Here is a 10272-nt window from a genome sequence, read left to right as displayed (position 1 = left end):
GCCTGGGCCATTGATAAGTGAAAGGTTGGGACCATCCGTCCCCGTCCCCAGCCACGAAAGGCTCCCATTTCTATTGTCAGTGATAGAGAGGCAGCGGCCGGGCCAGCCCCTCCACCCCGCCCTGTGCGCTCCCTCTGTGGTACTCTCCCAGAGGGAGGTGTGAGGGACAGCCATGACCGGCACTGGAGTCAGCCTGGTGGTCTTTCTGCCCAACCCAGTGGCAGACAGGACCAGAGATTTAGATACACAGAGGCCCTGATCTGCTGGTAGGGCTGTACGCTCTGAGAAGACAGGTTCCTGTGTTACCTGATGGCTCGCGGTGAGAGCCCGTCTCAGACAGAACAGCTCCCAAGGTAGGGAGCCCCCTGCCTGTGGGAGAGTTGGAGAAGGCTGGAAAGAGTCTTCGGTGGGTTCCATTCATTCATTTATCTGTTACCCCTCTAATCACTCATCCAGCATCTATCTTTCTTTCTTTCTTTCAAGATTTTATTTATTTATCTGAGAGAAAGAGAAAGACAGAGAAATAGAGCACAAGCAGGTGGAGGGTCAGAGGGAGAAGGAGAAGCAAACTCCCCATTGACCAGGGAGCCGGATGACATGGGACTTGATTCCAGGACCCTGGGACCATGACCCGAGCTGAAGGCAGGTGCTCAATCGACTGAGCCACCCTGCTGCCCCTCATCCAATATTTTTCAAGCAGCAAACTTATGCCAGGGACTGGACTACTGATTCCACTCTGACTAAGATAGAGGTGGCCCTTGGCCTGACAGTGGGTTGTGAGTTTGACTGGGAAACCAGGGAAAGCTTCCTGGAGGAAGCTGTCTTAGAAACTGAGGCCTGAAGGCTGAGGAGGACTTAGAGTGGTGGAGAAAAGTTGCAGAAAGAGGAGGCGACATCCGGGAAGAGCAAGAGAGACTGTGACCAGCAGAGGAGCCAGTAGGCTCGGTGAGGCAGGGTTTGGTGAGGTGCAGAGCTGAGTGCAAGGTCAGCACGTGGGTCACATTAGGGTGTCTGAGCATTATCCCAGAAGCCACAAGAAACCAGTAAGAGTTTTAAGCAATGACATAGTCAGTTGTGTGTCTTAGCTGATTTCTCCAGAAGTAAAGCTTGAGACAGGGGTTCACAAGCAGGTAGTTTTTGTGGGGGTTGGTTCCAGAAAACACCAGTAGGGGCATGAGGGAATGAGACCAGAAAGGAGGCCAGCCAAGAGAGCACGTGTGGTCAAGGAAGTCACACCTATGGGCACGCGAACCTCACCCTGCTGGGGAACCCTGGGTGTCAGGGTTGAATATGTCTGTTCGAGTTATTCCCTTGACGGGAGGGACCTGGAGGGTTTATGCGCCACCCGCCTCCCTTCGGCTATTGGGTGAAGGCGGTCCGGGATGGGTGGGGCATGGACACTAGGGCCTGGCTCTCCTGGCTTCCCGTGGGGGCAGGCAGAGCAGGCCTAGCTCAGGCCCCCGGGCAGTGATGTGGGGGCCGGCTCGGAGTGGGCCAAGGGAAGGTGGGCTGGAGAAGCACAGAGAAGCAGACAGGTGCCCAGGGATCCAAGAAGAGCCCACGGTAAGACATGTCTGGGAGATGTTGCTGTTCCAGGGAGGCTGTGGTTATGAGCAGAAGGGGACAGATTTGGGGTACGGAAATGCCCGGCCTGGATGACAGATGCAGGGGAATCAGGAGCACTGTGGAGAGCATGCAGAGCTCCCCGAAAGCTACAAGGACCTCTGTGCTCCCCAGAGGGCTCTCCCCGCTCCCACACTGCCTGTTCTTCAGCAGGTCCCCCTCTGCAGCCTCTGGGACAGCGGGGCCACACCCCAGGGATCGCTCAGTGTGTTTGAAGGCAGATGAAGGTGCATGAAAAGGAACTGTGCAGTGCTGGCCCCAGGTCTGAGGGGAGAGCATCTGGACCTAGGACAGTGGATGAGAGAAAGGCAATGCAGCCGAGACTCCCCCATCCTGAATGTCCCCCCCCACCTTATTCCCCGGGGAGGCTGCCAGAGGGCAGGTGCTTATAACTATCTGGTGTACAGCAGGTGCTTATAACCATCTGTTCAAGGATGGAAGCTGTGAATGGTCCCAGTCATTCTGTGCTCCGTGCACCTGGGAAAGGGGGGTGGGCTGCTGGGGATAAGTGAGCAGTGCTTCTAAGGACAGATGGGGGTGGGAAGTTGGTTGGGAAAGGGGACAGAGTGTTGACGTAGGGAGGGAGATGGTGGGACAGTGTCATCAAGCCAGGGTTTTTATTTGCCAGAAAGAGAAGGCAAGTCTGGATCAAATCAGTCGAAAGAGAATGTAGCTCTAACCAGGGACCAATAGGAGGGGCCACACTGGCACCCAGCTCCCTCCAGGCTGAGCTGGGGTCACTCTGAGGTACCAGTACTGTGTTCTTTGCTGGCTCTGGGGACCCCCCCCCCCCCATGGCGACTTGCTGAATGGCGGGCCACTGTCCCTTCCCTGTCTCACTCGTCCTCTCCCCTGATGGGCTTTCTGGGATTGCCTCTCACATAGATCACCTGCCCTTGAAACTTGGATTCACCTCTGCTCTGAAACAGACCCCATACTGGGGGCAGGTGCCTCCCGTGGATAGAGCCCGGCACATGTCCTTTCCTAGTCTCAGGGAAGGGCGGGGAAGCAAGAGTCGGGGCATTTTCAGCTGCTGGGGTGGGGGGGGGATGGGGGTGTGTGGCTCTGCTTTCCACTGGGACCCAGGTGGTGTTGTCATGGGACCCCATCGTTCCTTTGGGGCTGTTATAACAAAATACCACAGACTGGGTGGCTTACACACTGGAGAAATACATTCCTCTCAGTTTTGGAGGCAGGAAGTCCCAGGTCAAGGTGTCGGTGGATTTAGGGGCCTGTTTTCTGTCTGTAGAGCGCACCTTCCCGTGGGTCCTCCTATGGTGGAAGGGGCCTGGGATCTGTCTGGGGCCTCTTGCATGACGGCGCTAATCCCGCTCACGTGCCCTCCCACAGCACCCCCTCCTGAGGTGATCCCCTTGGGGCTTATGATTCCTTCCTGTGAATTTTGAGGGGACACAAACATCCAGGCCATATCAGAAACCAATGGCATATACAAATTGTAATAGTTTGGGGAAGGGTTGTTTATAAAGGGCCTGTGTGCAAAGGTGTGTGTTGGGGCTATGGAGAAACACAGGGGGGACACAGTAACTCGGGATCAGTACAGTGAAGCTGCTACTGTCCACGGGTCTGAAGGGGTGAGAGAGGGGGCAGTTGCAGGGGTGAGAGACAGGCCGAGGCCCCCTGGGGAGGAGTGGTGACCCAGCTAGACATGGCCACCTCACTGAGAGACCAGAGGGGAGCAAATGCTCTATCTCTGAAACTGTCTCCCATCTCCTGCCCATCTCCTGCCCCCTGACAGAGGGGGGCAGACAGGTCAGCCTCCCAGGCCGGAGCAGGATGAAGATGGAACCCGAGGAGGGCCACTGGAGGCGATCTTGCCCAGGAGGGAGCTCCCCGAGCAAACAAGGGGCCTCCGGCTGACAGCCTTCCAATGTCTGTGTGGGGTGGAAGGGAAAATGTCACACTGGTTCTCAACTTCGGGCTGAGGGCGAGCTGCCCCCAGCAGCTTCGGCCCCTTCCTCCTCCTCCTTGACCATCCCACGCCTTTTCATCCAAGGGCCCTTTTCTCTAGCATCCTGGTGGTCTCTCCAGCTCCAGGGCTTAGAGCGGCGTGTTCAGGACTCAGAGACCTGGCTCTGCCAGAAACTTCTGCAACCACAGTTACATCCTCTGGGTCCCGGCTTCCCTAGGTGGAGCACCAGGTGGGGTAGCAAGATGACCTTTCAGTACCTTTTATGGAGCACTGACCTTCTAGAAAGCCTTGTGGCCCCCCTCCAAACAGTACCGAGAAGGGAGAAAAATGAAGAGTATCCTTTTGGGGAAGCCAAGGCCCAGCGAACAAGACGGTTGCTGGAGGTCACTGATCGTGTGGGCCTTAAACAAGGCTCCCCTCTTTGGTCAGAGTGGCCCCCTGAGCCAGGCCTGCTTTCCCAGAGGGGTATGGCCCACACCCATGTTTATTTTCAATTAGTGCAGCAGCCAGTGTGACCTTTCAAGAATTTTCTTGTGCTCGTGTTTGTGTGCGTGGCTGTGAAGGGAAAGGTGTAAGAACATTGGTTTCAACTGGCCTTTTAGGGCCAGCCAGTCCCTCCTGTCCCCCCCTCCCACCTTGGGGATTTGGGGGTCAGTAATATGACTCCTGGGCTTTGAGAGTATGGGTCCACACAAACCTCCAAGGCCTTAATTTGCAGGGCCTTTCAAAGGGAGTCAGGAATCCAGGCCAGCAACTCTGAGCCCCTCTGACTTGGCAACCCGGCACCAATCCTGCCAGTTGGAGGAGGCTGCTTGGATCTTGCCGCCTGCCCCTGTGGGCCTGTGTCCCAAACATACGAAACAAGGACCATTTCATTTGACCACAGAACCCAAAGCCAGGAAGCCTCAGACACCCCCTTGTTGGAGCCACTGCCTTCCCTCCTCCTACTGTGGGGGACAGGGGAGAGCCCTTCAGCCAGTCACATGGGTTTTGTTGAAATGACAGCTTCCCAGATGGCTGTGGATCAATTATGGCCTGTGCACACCTTCTCTTTGACTTGTACATAGGTTTATTTTTATAAAGTGAACTGCCTTGCCAACAATTAGAGAAGTTAATTTAGGGTTTCTAGTTACTTCCAGAAATTCCGAGCCCCGCCAGCCCTCCTGCCTGGGAATGCTTGGCAGAGGCAGAGCTGCAGCCCTCGCTCCCCCCCATCTAGGTAAATCATGCGCCCTTCAGCTCCCCATAGTCCTCATCATTCCTTGTGGCCGCACGGCTGGGAGCTGAAAGTCTGTTTGTTGCCTTTGGTTCCTGCGTTGGTGCTGCTGGGTTTTGAATCAAGAGTTACAAGGGAAGTAAAATATTTTGGGTCCCCATGTTTCCAACGAAAGTAGAAAGCCAATTTGTTGATTCCTGGCCCGCTCCGGGATGAGTCGCAGGTCCTACTGGATAGGGTTGCTGATATAGATGTCGGTCTCTAGGGCTGCGTTTGGTCCCGGCCCTCTCCCCGGCCACAACCACCACCATGACGGTCACCATGCACACGTATCAGTCCTCTGTCAGGCTGGGCACCCACGAGGCCGATCCAGATGGTCCCTGATTTGGCTGAGGGGCAAAGCTGGGCAAAGAAGAGAGAGCAGGCAGAGCAGCTGGGACAGGCAGGGTTGGACCCAATGGGGTGAAGAAGTCCCCGTGCTGGTAAAGGCTGCAAGGAAAGCCGCTTGTTTCCAGGGCTCGAGAGTATCAGAGAGCTGCAGCAGTTTGGACAGCAGACCCAGGGCTGGCCTATAAATTCAGCTACTTCATTGAAAAAAGAAAAAAAAAGGTAAGCCTCAGTTTTCCATCTGTCTAATGGGGATATGAGGATAGGCCCTGGGTGCCTCTGTGAGAACCCCATTCATTCCGGGTTCCCTAGTCCTCTTGAGCAAGGCCCACCGTGCTTACCACACTGGCCCGCTCCGGTTCCCCGGAGGTGCCCCCAGAAGGCCGTGGGGGGCGTACTGCAGGCAGGTGGCCCCCTCCAGGTGAGGCAAGCATTTGGCGTGGTAGGAGAAACTCAGGTGGCCGTGGTTCAGGTTGCACGTCACCTCGTGTGAGCCAGACTGCGTTTTCTGGTCACAGGTGCCGAGGAGGTCGTCATCCCAGCCATAGTCTTCGTCCCACACCTGCACCCTCAGGGGCCCCCCGGTGGACAGGATCACGTCCCCGAAGTCCAGCCGCACTGCCCACTTGGGGTAGTTGCTGTTCCACACCGTGCTGGTTCTCAGCTCCTGGTTTCCAAAGAAGACCTTCAGGTAGGCGTCCGTGGCTGTGATGTAGTCTCCCCACAGGCCTGCCGCCTGGAAGTTCATCACCTCCAAGCGGGCCAGGCCCCTCTGCCGGGGACAGCAGTCCTGGTTGATGACCGCTGAACTGTGGCACACACACTGGCATGGGTTGTGGGGGCTCTTGTACTGCCCCGGGGGGCAGGGCCTGCCGCAGTCCTTCCACCGGGCCTTGTCCATCACGTACTTGCTCACGGCCTGCCTCAGCGCCTCCCGCCGCGGGTCCCGGCTCTCCACCAGCACGTGCAGAGGCTCCAAGGTGTAGTCCACCAGGCCGGGCCTGTCCAGCAGGGAGTTCATCCAGGCGGAGAACTGCTCCGGCTTGGCCCCGTCCCCAAACAGCAGGTCGCTCACCGTGGTGTGGTGACCGCCGACTATCTGGGAAGAGCGTTCCCGGTAGGACTGGTGGAAGGAGGACTCCATCTTGTGCTGCTTCTTCTTCTCCTCACACGCCTTGAATTTTGAGGAAAGTCTGGCTTGGCTGTTGATGCTGACCTGGGCCTCGACGTTCAGGCAGTCCTCTACCTCCTTGGCCGTGAGCCCGTTCAGGGCCAGCTCACAGGTGCGCAGGGCAGTGAGGGCCGAGACCCGGCCGCCCAGCTCCATGGACCGGATGAAGTGGGTGCCGTAGTTGGAGATGAGCCTGACGTACTCGGCCTCCGTAGAGGTGTTGAAGTCGGGGGGCAGGTCGCTGAGGGCCTTCTGGAAGTTGGGGTGGAGTGGGGGAGAGTGTACCACGTGAAAACTGAAAGGGGAGAGAAACATCAGGTGGGCCAGCCGTGGTTGGTTTTCCCCATTCAGCCCATCCCTCAGGGTTGACCAAGGTCACATGTAAGTGATAGAGAACTTGAATCCAGGTGGCCTGGCTCCAAGCCCAAAGCTCTGACCTGTTGGGGAAACCCATTCTGTCTGTTGCTTCTTGGTGAACTAACCATGATGAATTTCTGCTTTTCCTTTGCAACGTATTTTTTCTTCCTCCCTCCATCCTTCCTTCCCTCCTCTCTCTCTCTCTTTCTTTCTTTCTTTTAAAGATTTTATTTATCTATTTGACACAGAGAGAGAGACAGTGAGAGAGGGAACACAAGCAGGGGGAATAGGAGAGGGAGAAGCAGGCTTTCTACTTAGCCGTGACCCTGATGCAGGGCTCGTTCAGAAGGCAGACACTTAATGACTGGGCCACCCAGGGGCCCCTCCTTTTTATTTTCTAATGATAAAATTGATGATATGGTATAGATAGTGACTGTCTTGCTTTGGAACCCAGTCCTGTGGCCTTGTCTGTCTGTCCCCTAGATTGGGCTCCTGACAGCTCTGGCCACAAGGCAGGAAGCGCCCTGTCTCACTGTCGGGATGTCAGGGTGGGTGACTTGGGTGGAGACCATGTGTTTCTGGGGTGTGGGACCCAGGTCCCTGAGGAGAGGGGTGTGGCTGCTGCTGTCTAGCCCTTAGCCCTAATTCCCAGCACAGAGCCTGCTACATGATGGACATGATCGTGGTCGGATGTGTGAATGAGGCCCAGTGATGGGAAGTCTCCTGCTCACAGGACAGGGGGCTGGGCACTCAGTAGATCGACACGGCACCATGTTGGGGTTCTTAGCACAGCCTTGCTCATTTCTCCTCCACCTATTCTCTCCTGGGGCTCTTCCTTTTAAGGGGCGCCGGGGAGGAGGCCTGAGGGCACCATATCACCCATACTGAGAGAACCAGGGTTGTGTATCCTCCTGGTGGACTTAGCCTCCAAGTCCCCGCACTGCCATCTCAGCGCTCCTGACCACGCCAAGTTTCCCAGCCCTTTTCCCCAGCTCCTCCACTCCGACCCGCGGTGCTCACCTGTAGAAGCGACACTCCACCAAGTCAGTGCTGAAGCTGAACTGATCCTGGTGGGTTTTTTGGGCAGCGAAGTTGGCCATCTTGGAGTGTGAGCCAGCCATGGTCACATGTACCTGGGCGCTGGGTTTGGGAGACACATCCAGTCCCACCTGCCAGTCGTTGCGGATGTGGCTGGCGGCCTCCCTGGCCACGCCCTCAGTGGAGGTGGCCTTGGCCCTGACCACTTGGCGCTGACAGCCTGAGCCCTGGGCGCGCCAGTGGGTCAGTGCCAGGGGCAGACGCTGGAGGGCGCCTGCCTGCAGGGCGTTCTGGCAGAGGGTGCAGGTGCGGTCCGGCCGCAGGTAGCTCTCTACGTCCACAGGGAAGGAGCCTGAGCGCTGGAGGCTGGTCACATCCACGCCCTCCCCCGCTAGTGCTGCACCAGGCACGAACTCTTGGTTGCGCCGGCACTCATTGCGGGTGCCTGTGCGGCAGGGGGCTGGGGTGGGCGTGGGCAGCAGCAGCAGGAGGAGGCCCAGGAGGAACAGGTGGGCACCCATGGAGCTGCGGAGGCACGGGAGCGTTTGGACTCTGGAAGCTGTGGGCAGAGGTACAGAGGATGAACCCTTGTGGCATACGGAATAGAGAGGCAATGAGATGTGCCGTCAGTCTCTGAAAGAGCGGCAGTGGCCTTTACAAATCCGGCCCATCCCCCCACCTGTACAAATGGGCTCAAGGATGGGAAGTCACTTGCCCAGGGGCACAGAGCCAGGAGGAGCCCCTTGTTAGGATTTTACTATTTGTTTTTTGTTTGTTTATTTGTTTATTTTTACTTATTTTACTTATTTTTAAAAAGATTTTATTTATTTATTTGACAGAGAGAAAAACAGCAAGAGAGGGAACACAAGTAGGGAGAGTGGGAGAGGGAGAAGCAGGCTTCCCGCTGAGCAAGGAGCCCAGGGCAGGGCTTGATCCCAGGACCTTGGGATCATGACCTGAGCTGAAGGCAGATGCTTAATGACTGAGTCACCAGGTGCCCCTAAGATTTCATTATTTAAGGCCTAATGGGGATCCAGACTGATGGCTTTGAACCCAGGACCATGGCTGCTACTGGTGGGGAAGGGGCTCTGCATACAGAAGAGGAGACAGAGTGTGCATACAGCAAATTTGGGGAGGGGGTCTGGGACTCTAGAGAAGCCTGGATTCTAGGGAATTATCATTTTGGGCCTCAGAACAAGCCAGGCTTTTCCCACTCCACCTCTCTCATTCTGTGTCTGTCTGCCTGTCTCCCGTGAAGCCCTTAACAGAATTGGGAAAGAAATAACATACTGCCCTTATGGTCCCCTACCTTCCCTTTGGGCCCGCTCTCTGAGCCTCATGAGAGAACAGCCCGCATTCCAAACTCGAAGCTTTGCACTTGCCTCTGCCCTTACACCCTGCGTGGGGAGGGCTTTATGGGCCCAGCACGCTTCCGCTGCGCGACTCTGCTTGGGGAGGGCTTTAGATCCCCTCTCCGGATTTCCCATGCCCACACCTGCTCTGCCATCCTCTGCCGTGCTCTGCAGAATTCCAGCAGTGCCATGAGCTACCTGTTGCCTACTGTTGGGCAGCCATGGGCTAGAAATTTCTTTACTATTTTGAGGTGGCTTCAAAACAGGGACCTGTTTATAATCTGGAGTGTCCACACTCTCCCCCATCCGAAGTGGACTTCTTGGAAGCTTGTCCTTTCCAGCATCTGCCAGCGACCACAGCCTCTCTGGAGAAAAGCCCGTGGGTCCTCCTACTCGGGAGGCCAGCACAGCTGATAACATTAAGCCACAGAGCTCCATCTCTATCCTGGGCCTCGTTAGGCTCCCTGAGCTCCCAAGGAGCCCACTTCCAGTTTTCTTAAAGCTTTCCCTGTCAGCATCTGAAGGGGTCTTACAGACGATACCCTATAAGGTTTCCTCTTTCGCTGTGAGGACGTTGAGGCGCAGAGCGAGCATGAGGCCACCCAGTGAGTCAGTGACAGAGCATTCTCACAGGTCACAGCACTTCCTGTTCCATCAGGCTCTTCCCTGGATGGAGCAGCCCCGCTCCCAGGCCTTCCTATCCCCACCCGGGGGCTCACAGCCTCCCCGACGCCCGCCTTCCCCCCTACCTGGAGTCTTGTGCGCAGACGCTCTACACAGACATTCTCTCCCCACAGGAGACGCTCCTGAAATGGTGCTGTCAGCCCCCAGCAGGCTCACCACACAGCTCATCACCCCGGCCACCGTTCACAGCACTTCTGCTTCCTGTCCCGCCCCTCCAGCTGTGGTCATGGGTCCCCTCGGCTCTCCCCCTCCCACCAGCACCCATCCTGTCCTCACCTCCTCATCCGGGCCTTCTGACAGCCCTCCAGGAAGCAAAGCTGTGAGGGCCAGCGTCTCATCCCCCAGCAGAGGTGAGACAGGCTGACAGGTGAGGCTTGGTGTGGAGCACACCCAGGGGCCTGGGGACTTTGGGATTCGACTCTGGGGTTGAGGAGCAGGCCAGCAAGGGGAATCCCCCTGCTTCTGATCTACAGCGTCACGTGTTTGAGACCTAAGAGGGGGCACAGCATAGGAG

The 10272-nt window shown here is 56.8% G+C and overlaps 1 protein-coding gene across 2 annotated transcripts; it reads right to left on the bottom strand.

Moving 5' to 3' along the window:
- Positions 1–4605: 4605 nt before the first annotated feature.
- On the bottom strand, positions 4606–9951 carry PRF1 (perforin 1). 2 transcript variants are annotated; one of them, XM_059170025.1, is made up of 3 exons: positions 9824–9951; positions 7705–8317; positions 4606–6622 (listed from the first exon to the last, which is right to left on the bottom strand). In XM_059170025.1, the coding sequence occupies exons 1-3, from the start codon at positions 9924–9926 to the stop codon at positions 5494–5496; spliced, it is 1845 nt and encodes a 614-aa protein (XP_059026008.1). In that variant the 5' UTR covers positions 9927–9951; the 3' UTR covers positions 4606–5493. The 2 variants fall into 2 exon arrangements, with proteins under 2 accessions (XP_059026008.1, XP_059026009.1); XM_059170026.1 differs by having other exon boundaries at positions 7705–8281.
- Positions 9952–10272: the final 321 nt, after the last annotated feature.

This window comes from Mustela lutreola, chromosome 4 (genome assembly GCF_030435805.1).
Source record: "Mustela lutreola isolate mMusLut2 chromosome 4, mMusLut2.pri, whole genome shotgun sequence".
In the NCBI taxonomy this organism is placed as follows: domain Eukaryota; kingdom Metazoa; phylum Chordata; class Mammalia; order Carnivora; family Mustelidae; genus Mustela; species Mustela lutreola.
This window is presented reverse-complemented; position numbering and strand designations above follow the sequence as displayed.

Excerpts from the sequence above, each read along its gene's own strand:
- PRF1 (XM_059170025.1), bottom strand. The coding sequence starts at position 9,926 with ATGAGCTGTGTGGTGAGCCTGCTGGGGGCTGACAGCACCATTTCAGGA. Across the intron at positions 8,318-9,823 it reads GTCTGCGCACAAGACTCCAG|GCCACAAGGGTTCATCCTCT; the intron begins GTAGGGGGGAAG and ends TCTATTCCGTAT. Across the intron at positions 6,623-7,704 it reads GTGGAGTGTCGCTTCTACAG|TTTTCACGTGGTACACTCTC; the intron begins GTGAGCACCGCG and ends CTCCCCTTTCAG.